Here is a 21,239-nt window from a genome sequence, read left to right as displayed (position 1 = left end):
TTTTTCTGAGTAATATAAAATGTCTCATTTTTAGATTGTATTATCAATTCTAGTGGAAATACAAGTTTATTAAGTTGAATAAGAGGGAGTTATAATTATTTTATTTAAAATAAATTATATAAAAATTAATACACTAATTTTAAAATTATTATCAAATAAATTGTGGAAAGTAAAAATACTACGAGGAAGATTAAAATGACTTTAAAGTGTCTTATTTATTTATTTTTAAAATTTTAAAATATACTTGTAATAATAATAATATTAACACGATTTGTGAAGTTTGGGTGTCAGATGGGATAATTATCAGGTTGTTGGTAGGAGGAGAAACAATAGGCCTAAAACAAACGAGGTAAAAAACGTAACTTGCCCAAGACGACATTTTTTGCTGCCTATCTCAGCTGAAAAACATACCGCTTTTCTTCCTAATCACGTCTATCTTTCCTGACCGGTAAGTCCCTTTGCTTATGCCTCTTTTGTAAAGGATTTTTTTTAATCTGTCTTAGTCCTTAATTCTTGTTTCATGCTTTTTAAAAATAAAATATAAAAATTAGTTGCTTTACTTGAAGGTCTGAGCTTTAAGCAAATCACTGCAGTTATTGTTGAATAGGCAAACGATGTTGTCTATTTTTGCGGGTTCCCGGGTTATGCATGTGAAATGTTTGACAAAATGACACTAAGGAAATTTGGGTTTCTTTGAATGAGGGGAAAAAGGGTGATTTAATGACTGTATGGGGGTGAAGATTACAGTAGGGTTGATTATGGAAGTAACCCATTTTTTCTGGTTTAGTGAAGTATGCCATTGGTGTTGGACTATCCTTCCTTCTGAGGAATGCCAAATGATGATGTTCATTGTTTATTCTAATTAAAAAAGCAATGAACTTTGATACTTAAGACTTTTATAATCTTTTTTGAAATTTTATTAGTCTCATACATTTTGGCTAGAGAAGTAGGTTCAACTGTTTTCTTTATCTCCCTGAAATGTGGAGATTGATGCTGATAATATTTCTGTTTTGCTTAATTGGCTAGTGCGCAGAGCTTGAGCATTAAATTCTAAAAATGGAAGATGTCATAACAGAAATACCCTTACCATCTAGATTCTTTCAGGAACATCTTAACAACTTTATACTTCCATCTCCATCTCTCGCGTTGCCATTCCTTTTTTTTTTTATTCCTAAGCCTGAAAAGATCTTAACAATTAACAGAATTCTATAATATTATATTGTTTTTGATTTTGGCAAAGGTTTGACTACAAATCTAATTTTAAAACGGGCATTATGTTTCCAATCGGATTTGAGTTTTCTAAAACCTTTTACCAAAACAGCATTAGAAACTTTAAATATAACAATTAAGTAATGATTTTATATTCATTCATGCTTGATTTTGTGTTATTATTTATTTCCATATATGTTGCATGTCATTATTTATTGAACTGGTGGTTTCATAATTATAGCCCGGAAAAAGAACTTCAAATAATTTCCTTTGATTTGGGCATGAGGGCATCAATGTTTTACTAGGTTGGCTTGTTTGGTTCTAGTGATTTCCATAACTCTTGAAGAATGTAAAATCGGTATTCTTGTCCCTTTATTGCAGATAATTGCTTTGTTTTCAAGTTCGCGAATCTTCAACCAGTCCTGCAATGGCCGGAGAATCATTGCCAGAGTTCAACTATCCCAAAGATGTTTTGCAGCCTTTACTTAGCGCATCAAATTCGTCTTCGCTACAACAAGCCCTAGAGATTCTTATAAAAAATTCTAGAGCTGCTGTTGGCCGTGCAGAACTTGCTTCAAAGAATATCCTTCCTACTGTTTTGAAGCTTGTTGAATCTCTCCATCATGCATCAAGTCAAGAATATCTCATGCAAGCTATGAAGCTTCTTAGGAATCTATGTGCTGGAGAAGTTGCCAATCAGAATTCGTTTGTTGAGCATAATGGAATTGAAACTGTTTTGACTGTTTTGAGGTCTGCAGCACTTCTTTCTGATCCGGATTTTGGGATTATTCATTTGAGTTTGCAAGTTCTGGCAAATGTTTCATTGGCTGGATCAGAACTTCAAGAGGCTATTTGGCATAAGTTGTTCCCTAACGAGTTTTTCATACTAGCAAGCATCCATAGTCTGGAGACCAGTGATCCTTTGTGTATGATTTTATACACCTGTTGTGACGGAAAGCCTGGACTGGCTATTGAGCTATGTAGAGATCCGGGGTTGCCTATTGTAGCTGGCATAATTCAGACCGTTGCTTCAGGTACAAATGATGAGCCTTCGATTTTAAGTTCTTTTACTATGTTCCCTACTTTGTTTTAGATAGATTTAGCTAACTGTAGATCTCTCTTTTTTCTATTATCGTTTAATACCAGTTGGTTCTAGAGAAAATTGGTTTAAGTTACTTCTCTCAAGATTATGTTTGGAGGACATTCACTTCCCTGCACTGTTCTTTAAATTATGTGAAGGCAATGCTTCTGAGGATGGGGGAAATACTGCTTTAGGGGATAAAGTTTTCTCATCAGAGCAGGCTTTTCTTCTGCAAATCATATCTGAGATCCTAAATGAACGACTTAATGAAGTAAGAGTTCCCAACGAGACTGCATTGTGTGTTCTTGGAATATTTAAGAGATCAGTAAGTATTGTTGATTTTGGTGCTAGAGCCAAATCTGGTCTTCCAACTGGCTCTACATCCGTTGATGTTATGGGATATTCCCTCATTATTTTGAGGGATATCTGCGCTCAAGAGGGTCTACGAGAATTGAAGAAAGATTCTGTAGATGTTGTTGATTTGCTACTATCCGATGATCTTACAGATGTTATTTTATCATTGCTTCATGATCTTGAGCCGCCAGCAATCATAAGAAAAACCCTGAAGGATAGTGAAAACCAAGAACTGAATTTGGGTTCAACTAAGCTCTGCCCTTACAAAGGATTTCGGAGAGATTTGGTTGCGATAATTGGGAATTGTGCGTATAGAAGGAAGAATGTACAGGATGAAATAAGGCAGAAAAGTGGGATTCTACTGTTGTTACAGCAGTGTGTTACTGATGATGACAACCCGTATTTGAGAGAATGGGGGATTTGGTCTTTGAGAAATTTATTAGAAGGTAATGCAGAAAACCAACAGATAGTAGCTGATTTACAGCTACAAGGGTCTGTTGACATGCCTGAACTTGCCAGACTTGGTCTTAAAGTGGAGGTTGATCAAAACACTCATTGTGCAAAGCTAGTAAATATCCCAGGAAGCTACACAAAGCCTGTCGAGTAAATTTTTTTTGCTTATTTTGGTATAGTGTCTTTTTTTTTTTTATAATAATGCTATTTTAATATAGTTGACTCGTAGGTGTCATATTCTTTGAAGAATTTTTTCCGATTTGGACACTTCTTTTAGGAACTGATCTAGAAAACAAGAAGCTTGACTATGAAATCTGATTTTATAATGGTGTAATTTGTAGATGAAGATATAGAAAATTGTCTGTCCCCTCTGTCTTGATGATTCAGTTTTTGCTGATATCTGGGAATGAATTTGCTTTTATATGTGTATTGTTCATCATTTTCCGGAACACTTGATATTTCTTGGTACATATTATGCATTGACCTTTTGATTGTTCTTGCAAAATTCAATGTTTTCAGTGCTTGTGTTAAAAATTGGTCTTACTGAAGAAAGAAAAGCCAACTCCCATTTTAATATTTGATGGATTGTTGAACCCCTTAAATGTTATTGTATGATTTAGATAATTATCCTTGGATTGTTTCAGGACAATATTGACATAGATATGAAAGGGTTCCCTTCACATTGCTCCTTGCCCTTTCTTAGGTTTTAAGTTATGCCTTAAAAGTGTTGCTCCTTTCTCTGCTTTAAAACCATTTCTCAGTAAGGTCCTTTGTTGCTTGAATGTATTGTTTAATTATTGAAAGAATTTTCTTCATTCTCCTTTTAATAATGCATGTTAATTATTGGGATGAAAATGTTGTTTTTAGCTCATATTACTTTTTGATAAATAATTTATGATTTTTTGAAATTCAGTTGATTCTATCTTTCGCAACACTCAGATCACTGTGCTGTCACTTGATAATATATGACAGGCGCGTAGGTCCTCTCAAGTTTATGGGGAAAATGTCCATCAGAGAACCACAGTTATACATTCAAGCACACCACACTGCAACTTTTACCAAATCCAAATGTTGAAGGTATTAAGCTTATTGTTTCATCCTCTCCACCAAACGGCCCAATACCAATACCGTTCCATTTGGTTTGTTTCCCAGAAAATGTGGAGCTGCAGTAAATACTAATTTTATACGGTGCATGAATCTCAACAAGAAAAAGAGTTTGGAGATTCCGAAGAGTAGGGTTGATACAAATTTATTCCGGTACACATGACACCAACTTAATCTGAAATTTAAATAATAGTACAGATTTATCTATATAATATATACCATATCTACTCTATATTTATAACCTCTTCCAACAGTACATATATATAGAATTAGACAATATTTGTAACAATTAGACAATATTATTTTGTGGTTATAATAAGTATTATCCTCTTAAATAAGAATAGAGTTGGTGGGCAGCTTCAAAAGGGATTCTAAGAAGTCCAAATTGATTCAAACTCCAAAGAAAATAAGCTCATCCTCACCCTACTAGCTGGTTATTGTCTTTGAAGGAGTTTAAAGTGCTCGCATGTTTCCACATTCAATATAAGAATGGAAACTTTAAGAAGATAAACTAAAAAAATTCAAAAGGAGTTTTGAATCATCCAAATTCCCTGTATCAAGGTCGATTATGTTGTGTTGATGCAAGTTTTGAGAGAAGTGACCACTCCACTTAGCACGGCTCAAGTTTCATAATTTGCTTTATTTATGGATTTTATACAGTCAATCTTGTAATTGTAAATGAAGACGTGATTAGATCAAACAAAATCACTTTTCATGGATTTTAATATGATCTACTTACCTTATATTTTGTTGAGGCAATTATGTGAGCAGCGTTTCATGCAATGCCACAAGCAGTGCCCACTGTTCTTGGCATTGTGCAAGTCACATAACTTATCTTATTTGGAATTGGCCATTTTTTAACTAAATCACTTGGATGATGACTTAGATGATTTTACGGACGTGTGTTAGCCTATATTTGAAGATCTATATTGTAGAGCAACAAATATTTAAAAATTGAATCATCCAAATCAAGCAAATTTGATCTCTCAATTTGTGAATATTGACTTTAATGACTTGAAAACATATCTTGTAAATATTTGATTTATTCTAAACTTATATTTGTTAAGTTTTTTTTTATGAGGCTATGTTAATGGGATATCTTTATTGTAATTAATCTTCATCTTACCAAGCGTTAAACTATTATATATTAGAGGCTTATGTAAGTTAGAATGGAGAGTTGAGTGTTTAATTTGTTCATTAGTATTAGCTTTGATTTTTTAATTGTTTTGATATAACAAACTTAATTATAATTTCCCTTAATCAAATTTGCATAAATTATTTCAATCACATTCAAATTATTTTCAAGTGTTACAAACTCAAAAAAACGAAGTTTCTAAATGACTTAAAATTTCTACAAAAGTTTTCGAGTACTCCCAAATCCTTTAAAATGTTTCTAAGCCATATTTTTCAAAGTTCCCAGCATTGTCTTGAGACAATTTAAGTCTTATCTTGAGACATAGGCTTTATCTCGAGACACAAGCCTGTTTGTATTGAGATAGACCAACATCGAAGCTAAAATTGTTTCAAGGGTGCTTTGTCTCAAGACAAAAATCCATTTGTCTCGAGACCAGCCAACATCGAAGTTAAGGTAAGCTATAGGGGAACATTATCTCAAGACAACAAAACATCGAAGCCAATGTTTACTTCAAGGGAGCCCTGTCTTGAGACAACCGAACAATTGTCTCGAGACTAGCCTATCGTGTCCCAAGACCTGAAGCTCCAATGGTCATATTTTTGTTCTTTCTGTCTCGAGACAAGGGTTTTATGTCTTGAGACATATTGTTATAAGTTTCATTAAATTGTCCAAATAAATGCTCTCAATGGCAAGAAATTCCCTCCAACGACTCCAAACGCCCATAATTTAATAAGAGATGATAAATATCAATCAAGGACGCTCATATGAAGACAAGAAATAAGTATACAAAGATTAATAGCTAAATTCCTAACAATACCCATTATTATTTCCACATGTAGACACTTATAAGTTTAGTATTGGTTCATTCTTTCAAGTGTTGTATCTACCTTTTAGAGGTGATAATCCTTTCCTAATTTCATTTCTATTTTTATGAGGATTTATTTAAGATTTTGGGTAGAAAACCGTAAGGGAAAGTGACCATATCTTGCATTTTGAAAAGATAGAGATTGTAAAGGTTAAACATTGTCCTCAAAAGGTTCAAATTAGTGAATTTAGAAAGTCCTTAGTCATGTCAAGTTAAGGTAGTGGAAGTAGGCAATTGGGACCAAATCACGATAAATTATTGAGTTTCTATTGATTGCCATCTTTGCTTTAAATTTTTAAAACACCGAACCCTCTTTTGGTGATTATTGAGGTTAACAATTTGTATCTGATCTAGATATTTAGAGACGATATTACTACCAAGAAAAAAGATCCATAAGAAGCTTAAGATAGAAGCAAAAAAATAAGAAGTTTGTCTCATGGTCTTGGAGAAAAATTCAACTATGTTGGGAGAAGGTCATTCCATTATGAGGCCTTCTCTATTCAATGACACTAACTATTCTTATTGGGGGATAAGAATGAAGTTATTTATTCAAGCAAATGATTATGAAGTATGGAGGATGATCACAAATGGGAATTTCATTCCAAAGAAAACAGTTGACAGTGTCATTGTTATCAAGGAGGAAGATGAATTGGATGAAGTAAATGTCAAAATGGTGCAACTAAATGCTAAAACCATGTAGACCCTATTTTATGCCGTTGATCTCAATGAATACAATAGAGTCACATTTTGTGATAATGCTAAGGAAATATGAGATAAACTTAAATTCAATCATGAAAGCACAAGTAGAGTTAAGGAATCCAAGATTAGTCTCCTCGCCTTTAATTATGAGCTTTTCAAAGAAATATCAGATGAAGGAATCAAACAGATGTCTGACCACTTCACTAATATCATTAATGGTTTCAAAACTCTTAGGAAGACTTATGCCAACAAAGATATGGTGAAGTAGATGTTAAATAGCCTCCCAAAATCATGGGAAGCTAAAGTGGCAGCCATAGAGGAGTCAAAGGATCTTGACACTCTTTCCCTTAATGATTGGGTCCTTGTTGACATATGAAATGAAAATCAATCATAATGCTCAAGAGACCAAAGAAGCTTCAAAGAAAGTGGGAGTGACATTCAAGTCTACCACTCATGAGAAATATGATGATTCTAGCAATGATGGTGAGGAGGATGAGAAGGAGGAGATGGTTATGTTTGTAAGGAAGTTCAGAAATTCATGAAATTTAGTAAATCCAAAAGACTTCCAATGAGAGACATCATCAAAGGTGAATCAAGTAAGAAAGAAAAGGACCCTGTTATATCTACGAGTGCAAAAAGTCGGGTTATATCAAATTTGAATGCCCTCAATTGAAGAAGAAATGGCATCAAAATGGAAGAAGAAAGCTGTAATGGCATCTTGAAGCGATAATGGCTCTTTCGATAGTGATAAGGAACATGAAGTTGCCAACTTATGTCTCATGGTTATTGGTGAGCTAAAGGTAATCTCTAATTCTAGTGATTTAAATGAATATACATTTGATGAATTACAAGATGCCTTCGATGAGTTAATTATGAAATTTAAGATAATGAACTCCAAATATAAGAAAAAGATTTCAAAATTAAAGGAGAAGAATAAATCTCTAACCATAGCCAAAGAAGAAATAGAAACGAAATTGAATGGCATGCAAGTTCAAAATGATTATTTGAACCAAAAGAACAAGAAATTGCAGGATTCTTTTTCTATATTAGGTAACAAAAGTTGATTGACATGCTTGTGTCTCAAAAAACTTTCTGTGATAAGAGTGTTTAGAATTTACAAATTTACAAAAAGAAACAAATTTAAGAATTTCTTTGATAAACCAAACTATATATATGATGCCTCACTTTCTTGCACTTATTGTCACAAGAAATGACATGATAGACAAGTTTGTCCTTTAAGGAAGCTCACATCTAGAAGCAAACTTACCAAGAGTGTGTGGATTCCAAAAGGTTTTAACACATCTCAAAATGAGTATGCAAACTTGCTTGTTCCTATCATATTCAAGTTCCAAAGTTTTAGAATTAATATTGGGTTTTGCATTAAATGGTGCAATAATCGTTTAATTTAATAGCTTTTCGATTGGGCACCCTCATAAATGCCAAGTACAAGAATGCCAATAGCATAAAACCCCAGCTATATATGCGGACATGAATGAGTTCCTTAAACAGAGGCAAGTACATGTAGTAATAAAGATTGCCAAACTCATATAACATAAACATTCCTCAAATGATGTAAAATATGGATGTTCTAACATGCTGTTTTTACTTTTAATCATCATATTGTCTATGGATAATTGACCAATATTTTCGTCCAAGTGAACTTCACTTGACCCCCTTAAATTTAATCATTCACCAGATAATTCCCAATCAATTTTGGCATTACCTTTTCAAAATCGATTTGAGATCAACAAATTAAAACAACAATTTCAATTGAAAAGACCATAATTAGGTTACAACTTAAGTATGTGGTGCGACTAGTAGCAACAACAATATTAAAAAGTAAGGTATTTTAGCCACCTTTAAAAGACCAACTACCTCTAATTGCTCTATCAATCAACATTGTTCCTCATTTAGAATAAAAAATAATTATGCTTTGTTGAATAAAAAATTAATTGCATATGCTTAGTAAATAAAATGAAAACAAAAAGTTTAATTTTGTCTCAAACAATATAAAAGTATTAACATTGAAATCTAATATTAACAAATAAATACCATCTTTAATAATAATTTAAAAATTATCATGTTTGCAACTTCAAAGCAATATGATTATTTTTTCCTTAATAAAGCTATAATAAAGTTTACAAATATGAATTTAAGGAAATTTTAGATTAGAGAACTTAGCATGAATTTTTAGTTGTTTGGAAGAAAAAAAAGAGAGGAACTTTTCTTTATTTGGATTTAATTGAGTGGCTTGTGGGGCAATGACGGGGACCGATAGTTATCAGGTTAAAGGTTTTAGTGGTGAGTGTAATTAGTGAATACTAGTGGTGGTGAAGGTAGACTCAACGAGGGCTTAGGTTTATGGTGATGACTTTGTTATGGGTGGTGGAGATAGAGGTAATAAGGGATTGTTCTAGTGCAAGGGCGAAGATGGTGATGTAAGGTAGAAAGCTAAGAAGATGAAAGAAGGGAAGGGGCAAAGAGAGAATATTTTATTTTTAATTTAATTTAAATCTATCTTAAAAGTTAAATTTAAATATTTTATTTAATTAAAAATTGCTACATGTCATAATTTGATTGGTTCAAAAAAATTTAATCGAGAGTTGATTGGAGATTAAAAGTAGTAAAAAAATAAAAATTTAATGCTAGCTTAATTACTAATATAACCGAGTTTTTTTACTAATATATCAGGCGACATGTTTTTCAATAATTAAAAAAAAAATCGTCCAGTTAAGTATATTTTCCCTAGACATGTTTTTATATTACCGTGAAAAAAATACGCTCAATTAGACAAATTTTTACACAGTCTCTTTAAAAACGATATATTTTTTAAAATTTTCAAAAATTCCAACTATTTTTTTTGACATATAATTTAATTTAACCTGTAGTTTAAGTCCCATTAATTAATAAGTAAAGCAAGATGGATAGTATTACATAATATAAATGTGGCTGTGAATTAAAACACGTAGATGCCTGCCCTCCCATCATCTTCTGTCTTATCTTTGAATATAAGAAATTATATATAAAAGGAACCGACCTAAAGCTAAATATTGCTTTCTTGCAAATCAATACAAATAAAAAATAATGGCATTATTTGTTTATTGTTATTATTTTTAAGTATGAGATAACAACAAAAATTAAATTGTTAATAAATGTTGGAAATAAAAATTGTTTAACGAGGTCAAACGTCAAACCTATCCCTTTTCTATGCTTATTATTGTATTGCCTACCTTTGAAGGTGACTTTTACCTTCTCGAGGTATGAAATGCAAAATTATACTTACATTTCAATGTTTGCTTAGAATTGTAGAAAATAAGATAAATAAGTTTTTTTATATAAATAATTTAAAATTATTAATTAATTATATATGAAAATGATCTATTTGTTATAATACTCGACACCATCCTTTTTCTCTTTAATCATGACTCAATCATCGTATTTTAAAAATATAATTTTTAGTAGTGATACTTGATATAATGGCAATATCGGATTGAATGTTATGTTCAAATATCTGATGAAATAATTATTCTTTTTAGATTGGATGAAAAAGGAGTGTTGTATGGCGACACCAAATTAAATAGTTTTAACTTTTAATCTATTTGCATGTTAGATGTATTTCCTTTTAAAATTAAATTTAAATAGTGCTAAAAATATATGAATAAAAAATAAACCCTTCTATCTAATTTTTAATTTTTAAAACAATAAAATTAAAAAATTATATAAAATTTTATTTAAATTACTCAAATATATCCCTCAAAAATGTTCTTCAAGTTTACTTAAATTTAAACATTTTCAATTCATTCCTAACATATTTGAATTTAGATAAACTTGAAAAAATTCAGGGATATATCTGGTAATTTAAATAAAATTTTATATAATTTTTTAATTTTATTGTTTTTAAAATATATATAAAATGAGAAAAGTTTATTATTATTATTCTTATATTTTAAAGGACTATTTGAATTTATTTTGAAAATAGAAAGACCTAACATGTAAATAGACCAAAAGTTAAAAACTATTTAATTTTTTGTGGCATGACACCTTTTTTTCAATCAATCTAAATAGGGCAATTGTTTTATCATATCCCTGAACATTTTATATAAAAAATTCTTTTTTTAAAAATATTGATGATTGAGTCATGATTAGAGCGAAAAAGGGAATGGTAACGCCGATTGGTCAGAAAGATTGATTTAGTATTATAACAAACAAGTTATTGTCATATATAATTTTTCCTTTAGACTATTTTCATAATTAATTAAAATTTTATTTTATTTATATATAAAAAAACTAAAAATAAAGGAGGACTTTTGAGAAAAATAATGATTCAACTATAACCAGTGTTTATAATAACAACCAATCTAATTTTTAAGATCATAAATTTGTAAATAACAATAATATTCTTACGTTATTAAAGGATAAAAATATTATAAGAAGTTATGTTAAAATTTTATTTTATTATTTCCAAAGTAAATATTTGAACTATTTTAAAAGTAACAATTTTGTAAAAATAAAAATAAAAGTAACAATAGTTTCTAATAAAATAATTAATAATACTAATAAGTGATTTGTCTAATGGTAAATTACATTACATTTTAAGTGAAAATATTGATTTGAACCTTAAAATCAATATTATTAGAAGACACAATCCCAAACTCTAAACATAGATCATAAAATAAATATGAAGAAGACTAATTTACTCAAAAATGCCAAAAAAATTTACCAGAATAGACTTTTTTTAGAAAAATTACAGGAATAGACCGATTTTACGAAAACCCAACAATAACCTCCAATAGCTATTTAATTAGTCGTTGGACCCCCACCCAATGGTCCAATTTTTTTCCTATATAACCCCCATTTCATTTTTCTTCCAATTCAATCACAACTCTTTCCCACGTTCTCAAATCTCTCTCAATTCCCCCTTAAATTCTCATTCAAATTTTATTTCTCTCTAAATTTTATTTTATTTTATTAAAATTATCTTAACATTTTCGTAAATTATTTTTTCTATTAGAAATTATTCGGTATTTTTCGAAATTAGCAATAGCAAGATCTCTAATTTGTTTTGATGTCAACCACGTTTCCTTCAATCAATTTCAAATAGTAAGAATATTTTTTGTTATATTTTAATGTTGCTTAATTTTTCTGTTTTCTTGTTATATTTGAATTTAATATTTTGTATATTTTCTACCTAAATAGGTGGAAGATCGAATTTTGGAGACCCATATTCATAATTTATCTGCTCCTCTATCACCCTTGATCGAACCCTACTTGAGAGATGCTGGTTTGTCACACGTGGCCTTTGTAGGTAGGGAGTGTAAGTTGGACCCAACACTCGTAAGCGGGTTGGTGGAAAGATGGAGACCCGATAAGCTCACATTCCATCTTCTATGGGGCGAGTGTACTATCACTTTAAAGGACGTGTAGTCACAGCTCGGGTTACCAATGGATGGGCCGGTAATGACTGGGTCAGTTCACACAGCTGATTGGAGAGGTGTATGCGCCGAACTTTTGGAAAAGGTTCTAGAGATGATTTTTGAAGGCCGAATCGAAATGGGTTGGTTAAGAAGAAATTTTGGTGGGCTTAGTGAGGATTCGACTGAAGTCCATAGAGAACCCACCACACAACTATGTCATTGGACTCTCGGCTTATTCTTTTGTTCTGGCCTCTCGAACAGGAACATATGTCGACGTCCGAGGGCCTTCATCTGTCCTTGCAAACTCGAAATATAACTCGAGAAACGGTGATCCACTGTCAATATGCGTATGCACCAACTGCCTTGCACCTCTGATATCGAAAACCTCCAATCTGGTTGAATCCGACGATTTTCCTCCTAATTCTTATCCGAAGTTCTGGAAATTATATGTTCTAGTTAAAAGCCAACCGCATTGTGTTCTCTGATAAAAAAAAACCACCCCATTCTCAGTGTCACACACTTCACCGTTGTAATAAACGATAACATTAATTAATCCAGTCATTTTCAACCTAATAACATGTTTCATAAGTTCGAAACAAAAACATTATGCAAAAAAAATAATGTTATAACTAATTATGAACAACAAAAATCAATGCTCACTTTATGCAAATAGCATGGTTGCTTCAACTTATGCCTTATGTGCGAACTTCTTTTTTTCTGATCTTCTTACAATTTTCTTTGCTCGTAAATAGCTTATGCCATTTGGTGATGAACTAGGTTACCGTAACATCCCAAAAACTGGGTTAGAGGAAATTGGATTTTGAAACCAAGAATAGTCATCCCTCAATTATGAATTTACATTTTGAAAAATTTGACAAGTAAATTGATTTGGTTTAATGTTTAAGTGTTCTAATTATGTGTGTGAGGTTCTGGGTTTGAATCCTATTTTTGGAAATTTTGTTATTTTGCTTAAATCCCTACCCTTAAACGTTTGTTTATAAGTTAAGTTTAGTCAATTGAGGTCAAGAATGAGCCAACTGGTTCAATGATTAAGCTTTTGTATAATCATTGATCTAGTGATCGAATCTCGGCGAAAACAATAGGGAATGTTTTATTTTTTTAATTTCGTTATAAGGTAGTTAGTTTTGGTTGGTTATTTAAAACCTCCCAAAAACCTTTGGTGCTTTTATTTTCATTTTGTTCTTTCTTTTTCTGTGATGTTTTCTGTCATTTTGTTTCCGTTCTTCAGTTTATTCATTTTAGTTTCTTATTTTCAAATGACCTTTCTTTTTTTTATGTTACGTTACGCCAATTCTATACGGGGTCTGACTTCTCCTTCTAGTTAATTCGCAGGCCGGTAAGTTCGATTTAAAGTTTTGGTGTCAAAAGTTCTTCGACGTAACTTCTATTTTGGAATGTTTGTTTTTAGCGGTTTGACTACGAATTAATTGTTTGTTGGGTAATTACTTATCGTTTAGGGACAGAATTTCATCATTGTTGCTCCTGTATCGAGTCCGTATCAGGTGGGTACCGGAAACCCTTTTTTTCAAATTTTAGTTGTCAAAAAAAGGATTGTTGATACCACACGACTGTGTGGCAAGCCGTGAGAGCCATACTGTTGTGTGGCAAGCCGTGTAACTTATTATTCACAAAAATTAGAGGCACATAGGCTAAGCACATGGGCGTGTGCCCAAACTGTATGTGGTTATGAATTGTGCATGATTCACACGGATCAGTGACATGGGCATGTGTCTAGGCCGTCTAATTCAATATTTGCAAATTAGGACTACACGGGCAAGTGACATGGACGCGTGTCAGGCCATGTGAGACACACTGGCAATGTACACAAGCATGCGCCAAACCGTGTGGAGTCACACGAGCCAGTATCCAGGCCGTGTGAAATTGCACGGGTGTGTGAAGTAATGTTTAGAACTTTCCCCTTGGGCCATAAACATTATTCGAAAAGAATGAAGGCCTACTGCAGGGTCCGTACGATTTGAAATTAGGCTATATAACTTGATATCTGATGATCTGATAATGAACCACTTGTGATCCAAATGTATGTCTGCTATGTTGGAATCTAAGTGAGTAGGATCTGTCAGAACGTAATGGCCTATTGTTTAATGTGTGAGAATTATCCATGTACGATTTGTACTTTGTTAAGTTTGTTAGTACACCTCTGCGTTACTCTATTAATGAAGAATATGCTATATCTGATCATGTTAGATTGACTTTTACTGATTCTGATTTGTGATCCTCTACGTTACTTTGTTAATGAGGACTATATGATATCTGAACATGTTAAATTGATTGTTACTGATCCTAATTTATAACCGTGCATGTAACTTCATGAAAAATCTGATATGATTTGTTGAGGTTTAATAAGTCTGTTTTACAAAACATAGATTCCCATGTCTACTAAATTTTTTATTGAAAAATAGCATGACTTACATGCTCATCACTCTAATTCTGCATCTACATGCTATGACACATTGCATGAGATTTGAGTTGATGTGAAAGGAGGAAGTTTCTGGCAGTTTAATGATCTGCATTATCTAGTGGTTTATCCACAAGTCTATCTCGATAGCTTAGCAGTACTATAGTGGTTGGCCACATGTATCTTATCTAACAGTTTTAACTACAAAATTCTGGTGGCACCATCCACAGTTACCTGTTGGTGTGATTTGGCTAGACGAGTTCTGAGGGACTCTATTTTGGTGTGTAGTAGAGGGTAGAATGTTTTCTAATAAATCTGCATTCTAATCTATTTGGAAAATACAACATCTGCATAATGCATAACTTCTACTTTGTTCTATTCTATTTTGCTCTACTTTGCTTTGTTCGGTTTTATTTGATTTGTTATGTTCTGCTTTGTTCTATTTTGTTCGGTTCTGTTGTACTACCATTATGGAAATCTTCGTGATACCCTAGATTTGTTCTGTACTAGTTATAAAACTATTATTTAGTTCATTGCATTACTTTGACTTATATAATAAGATCTGTTTATTTGTATCTGAGTTTGGTTATACACGATGCTTGGTAGTTCACCCTTTGTCTTACCTTAATTTGTTTAAGTGGACATCAAACTTAAGACCGGACGGTGTACGGGAACTCGAATTGCTTTGCATTGATATAACTATGATTTGATCTTTTGGGTTTTTAATTTGTTTTTGGACTTGCCCTGCTTTTCTTTTGCTAATCTCGTTAGTATCTTTCAATTTCTAACACAAACCTACAAAACCACCTAAGTCAACTAAAATGAATTTCTGGCTTTCAAAGTTAAAATTCTGAAAAGAAATCAGTTTTTCAAACGTTGGTGTAATTCATCCAAATTTGGCTTAAACTTTTAGGCCGGGTTTGGGTTGTTATAGTTGCTTTCAGTGCTTTTGCTGGTAGTGCGTCCTACTTGGAGCATTTTCTCTCTACAAATTTCAACCCTATTTTTTCCCCAAGAAACCCATCATATATCCCAAGATTCCCAAGATATATTTTCTGAACCCATCTCATCGAAAATATTGCATTGGGATAAATAATTTATTGAAAAATAGAATCAAACTAAGATTAAAAATGCGAAAAAAATTAATAACTAATATTTCATCCCAACCAAGTACTTGAGATTCAATTATAAATCAAATTACATTTTACAATTTGAATATACAATTGGTGTAAAAACAATATTTTAAATTTCGAATCCAATAATAGAAAATATCTTATATAAATTTATTCAAATATTAAAAATATTAATTTTTAGAAAAGTAATTTATTTTCAATAAATCATTTTCCAAAATCTATTTTCTATAAAACAAACATAGCTTTTCAAATTTTATTTTGTCCACATTAGTCATTGAACTTGAATTTCGTCAAGCAATTTAATTATTTTTAACACCGTTAAGAGGTGATGACATTCTCTTAAAGTAACACATCATCGCCTATATTTTTAAATTATATAAAAATATATATATTTATATTTCTAAAATACACCTCCAATAATATTATTTTAAATTCTAAACCCTTAAATTTATACGAATTTAACTATCATAAATTAAAAAAATTTAATTATTTAACTTTTCATTTGATCACAAAATCATAAAGTATAAACTTTTAAAATTAATTGGTTTGTATTCACTATCAACCAATAGTGTTGACAAATCAATTTATCCTGTCTTTGATGTTGTTGTGGCTTGATGTTGTTGCATATTCACAATTCATTTTACTTGGAACTTTTTACTATTTTTCTGGTAAATTATCTAGTTGGTCATTTAATTTTTAGAACGATTTCATTTTGATTACTTAAAATTAAAATCTTTGCAATTTTATTATTCAACTTTTAGAATGCTTTTATTTTAATCACCCAATTGCTAAATCTTTAATGACAGTTAGCTTGTATACACCACATTATGTTTGTACTTTCATTTTGGTCACCTAACTTTTATGTTCATTTTGGTCACCCAGAATTTTTTTTTAATATTGATTAGGTTAAAAAAATTAAGGATTAAGATGAAATAGCCGTAGAAACTAAAATAATATTTTAAAAATTTTCAAATTGTACTTGTTTACCCCATGCCGAATGTTCTAGCTTTTTTAATATTGAAAATTTAAATTTCAAAACATCAAAATCAATTAAATAAGTTATTGAAAATTGTTTATCCTTAATATTGTCAACCAATTTGTTACTATAATATTGAAATTAATTAAATTAATTAATTTACTCTCCTTTTAAATCTTAAATTTTTATTTTATGTTTCTAAATTAAAATAAACTCAAATAAATCATTTTTAATAATTGTACATGAAACCCAATTTTTTTATTATATGATCTTGAGTCTTCGTACTAAGCTAAAAGCAAAAAAAAAAAATCATTGTAATTAATTAAAATTTGAGATTACATAATTAAAAGATATTTAAGTTTCATAGACAATTATTAAATATAAGTTATCGAGTTGATTTATGAAGAATAATATGGAAACATAAAATAAAATTTTAAAATTTTATGGGATTAATTTAATTAATTTCAATAATACACTAACAAATTGGTTAACATTATCAATGGAAATTTTTTTCAAAATTTAATTAATTGATTTTCATGTTTTGAAAATTAAAATTTTAATATTGAAAAAAAAATAGAATTGTGGGATGTGCCTCGCATTTTCGGGCATACCAGAGAAGAAACAGAGTCGACGTCACAACGAGGAGGAGCACGACATCGCGACGACGTTTCGACGAGGCGATATGCCAGATCACAACATGTCGACGTATATTCAACTTAAACTGAGTTTCTTCGCCTAGTTACACTTTGATTAGTCTAGAAATATGTTAGTCATATTATGACTTTAATATTAGCCTATTTAAAAGGTACTTGTAACCCTCTTTAGAGAGTTAACAGAATATCTCTTATGTGAGATTTTTTTTTTGAAACAGCTCTTATGTGAGATTTGATGAAGAGTTTTGGGGAGAGTTTTTTAGAGAACTTTGTATTCAGGTTTTGGGTTTTGTTCTTTGGGATTATTTTCTCCATATTGTACTCTTCATTGGTTTGCCGAATTAGTGAAGTTTTATTTGCCCGTGGTTTTTATCCTTTTCAGATGAGCTTTCCACATTTAATATTTGTGTGTTTTGATTTTCTCTATTTTTCTTACTCTTTGTTTATATGAGTCAATCCCCAACAAATTGGTATCGGAGCTTGGCTTGGATTCTGCAATTGACTCATTCAAAATGGCAACAATGAGATTCGATATCAAGAAGAAGATGGAAAATCTTAACTAGTTAGAATGAAAAGAGCTTGAAAAGAAGGCTCTGTCAACAATCCAATTGTGTCTTACAAACAATGTGTTGCAAGAGGTATTTACAGAGAAAATGACAACAACCTTATGGAGAAAATTAGAAGCCCTTTATATGACAAGGTCTCTCGCAAATCACTTGGTATTGAAACAACGATTGTACACGTACTGCATGGACGAATGTGAGAATCTTAGGGGTCACACCAGTCAATTTGTTACTCTCTTGACTGATTTGAAGAATGTCGAGGTCAATATAGATGATGAAGATTTGACTATATTATTATTGTACTCTTTGCCTCTTTCGTATAAAACTTTTAGAGAGACCTTGATTTATGGTAGAGATAAACTCTCATTTGAAAATGTGAAGGGTAACTTGTTGAGCAAAGAATAACTCGATAATGAGTTAGGTTCGGGTAGCAAGTCTGGTAGTCAAGCCTCGCTTTTGGTTGCTAGAGGCAAGCAACGATCTAAGAATTCAAGTTAGAACAAATTTAAGTCAAGATTGAAGTTAAAAAATTGTGACAAGACATGTAACTACTGCAAGAAGTTGGGTCACAAAAATGCAGAATGTTACAAGTTGAAAAAAAAATAGGAGGGTTGCTGAGAGCGATAAGGAACAAAAGGCTGAGGTAGTCGATGCTAGTGTAGTCGAGGACAATGGTGCTGATTGGTTATTGGTGTCTATGACTAAAAGGTCTAAACTTACATCCGAGTGGATTTTGGATTTGGGGTGCTCTTTTCATATGTGTCAAAACAAGGACTTGTTCTCCACATACAGTCTAGTCGAAGGTGGATTTGTGCTTATAGGGAACAATTCACCTTGTAAAGTAATCGGTGTTGGTACCGTTCAAATCAGGATGCACGACAGAATCATTATGACACTATTAGATGTCAGGCATGTGCCTGATTTAAACAAGAATCTTATCTTCTTCGGAAATTTAGACTCGAAGGGTTGTAGGATCACTATCGAGTCAAGCGACATTAAAGTATCTCATGGAGCTCTTGTTCTAATGAAAAATCAAAAGCTCGCCAGTCTTTATATTCTACAAGGTTCATCGATGACCGATAAAGCAACAATTTCTTTATTTGTTAAGGAGTTGGACTCGACTTGTTTAAAGCATAGGCAACTTGGTCATGTAAACGAAAAATGTATGACCATTTTGAATAAGACATGTTCTCTTCTAGGTGTAGGAGTTGGTAAGACAGAGCACTGCGTTTATGGGAAGTAGACATGAGTCATCTTTGATTTGGCAGTTCAAAAAACTAAAAGTCTTCCACTTTCAATGTCCAAGTAATATTTGGACTTGATTAAGTATCCTGCAAAATCAAGTTAGGCCTCAGTCGGGGCTCGACAAAGAAGGCTTGTGAAAATACGAGTCAAGGTAGAGATTTGTGGAATGTGCCTTGCATTTTCGGGCAAACCAGAGATGAAATAGAATCGACGTCACAATGGGGAAGGGCATGACATCTCGACTTGGCAATGTGTATTCAACTTAAACCTAGTTTCTTTTCCCAGTTAAACTTTGATTAGTTTAAGAATATTTTAGTTATATTTGGACTTTCCTATTTAAAAGGTCTTTGTAACCCTGTTTAGAGAGTTAACAGAATATCTCTTAAGTGAGATTTGATGAAGAGTTTTAGGGAGAGTTTTTGAGAGAGCTTTGTATTCAGGTTTTGAGTTTTGTTCTTTGGGATTATTTTCTCCATCTTGTACTCTTCGTTGTTTATACGAGTCGATCCCCAACAAGAATTTTTTTGCAATGTGATAAGCAAGTACAATTTGACAAATTTTAATGCATTATTTTAGTTTTTACTGTTTTTTAACTTTAATCCTTAATTTTTTTTATCCCAATCAACACTTCAAAAAAGGATACTATTTTAAGTGACCAAAATGGAAATGATCTAGAAGTTGGGTGATCAAAATTAAAGTGTGAACATGATATGACGTGTACTTTCAAAAACCACCGTTAGATATTTAACAACTAGGTGATTAAAATGAAAACTCCCTAAAAATTGAGTGACAGAATTTCAAGACCAAAATAAAAACACTTTAAAAGTTGTATAACCAAATAGGTATTATTATTATTATAATTATTATTATTATTATAATATAGTTTGTGTTAGGTGTATGGTAAGTGCTGTTGTTCAAATGAGTATTTGTTAATAATTTAGAGATGGCTAAATGTCTTTTAATACTTTACTTATGAATCAATAAAAATTATGGTTTTATTGTATATTAATTATATATATAGTTGTATAATAGCATAACATAACACCACATCTAAGATGCATTTGATAAATCATTTAAACATTTCATTTTATTAAAAACAATTTTTTAGGCATTTAGTATTTTAAATGTATCTGGTAATCTTTTAATTTTTATTTAATATAAAATTTTCAATAAAAAATATTGAATAATATAAGTAGTTAGTTAACTAATTATCAGTTAATATAAATAGTATTAAGTTGAATTTATTTATTAAAAATCGAAATAAATTATATACATTTAAAAAAATGAAATATTTAAATCATCATATTTATCATTTACTCAAAATTATCTAAAATAACATAAAATATTATTTAAATATTTACTTTTATCAAGCAACACAATTATATATTAATTTCCCAAACAAATTTTAATATAAATTCAATACTCATAAAATTTAATAGTAAAAGTCAATACTTAATTTTGAAGCACTTAATCAAACACATCTTAAATAAAAAGAAAATCTTGTAATTAGCTAATTACACTCAAAACTATAAAGCACCTTCAATGTTATTACACCATTTCAAGAAAACACATTTATATAATTGTGTTAATTGTTGTAATGATTGTGAACTAGTTTTGTCTGTAATAACTAGAAATGCAAAGGAAAAACACACAAAATAAATTTAGTTGATAACTGCAGGTGTAGTTGATTTGTTTAGGGGTTCTCTCCAATAATCACTTTTATTATTCATTCATTCCACCTTGATAATCTATGAAGCAAGAGTGAGTGAGTTCCCATCCCCAAAATAATGAATATATATATATATATATAAATTACTTATAATTAGCTTTTTGTCTTTTTTTTTTCCAAATTTCATTGATTTCTTACTTTTAAAACAAGTCTGTTATAATTATTTCTTAAAAGAAAGTGTCATAATAA

At 31.0% G+C, this 21,239-nt stretch overlaps 1 protein-coding gene across 2 annotated transcripts; it reads left to right on the top strand.

Annotated features, from left to right (window-relative positions):
- Positions 1–269: 269 nt before the first annotated feature.
- Positions 270–5,067, top strand: LOC108480631 (uncharacterized). Of its 2 annotated transcripts, XM_017783680.2 has the most exons (5): positions 270–448; positions 1,591–2,243; positions 2,356–3,247; positions 4,070–4,174; positions 4,250–5,067. In XM_017783680.2, the coding sequence occupies exons 2-4, from the start codon at positions 1,637–1,639 to the stop codon at positions 4,170–4,172; spliced, it is 1,602 nt and encodes a 533-aa protein (XP_017639169.1). In that variant the 5' UTR covers positions 270–448; positions 1,591–1,636; the 3' UTR covers positions 4,173–4,174; positions 4,250–5,067. The 2 variants fall into 2 exon arrangements, with proteins under 2 accessions (XP_017639169.1, XP_017639168.1); XM_017783679.2 differs by having other exon boundaries at positions 4,070–5,067.
- Positions 5,068–21,239: the final 16,172 nt, after the last annotated feature.

Source organism: Gossypium arboreum, chromosome 1 (assembly GCF_025698485.1).
Source record: "Gossypium arboreum isolate Shixiya-1 chromosome 1, ASM2569848v2, whole genome shotgun sequence".
NCBI classification, from domain to species: domain Eukaryota; kingdom Viridiplantae; phylum Streptophyta; class Magnoliopsida; order Malvales; family Malvaceae; genus Gossypium; species Gossypium arboreum.
The sequence above is the reverse complement of the archived record's forward strand: the minus strand, read 5'-3'. Positions and strand labels throughout refer to the sequence as shown.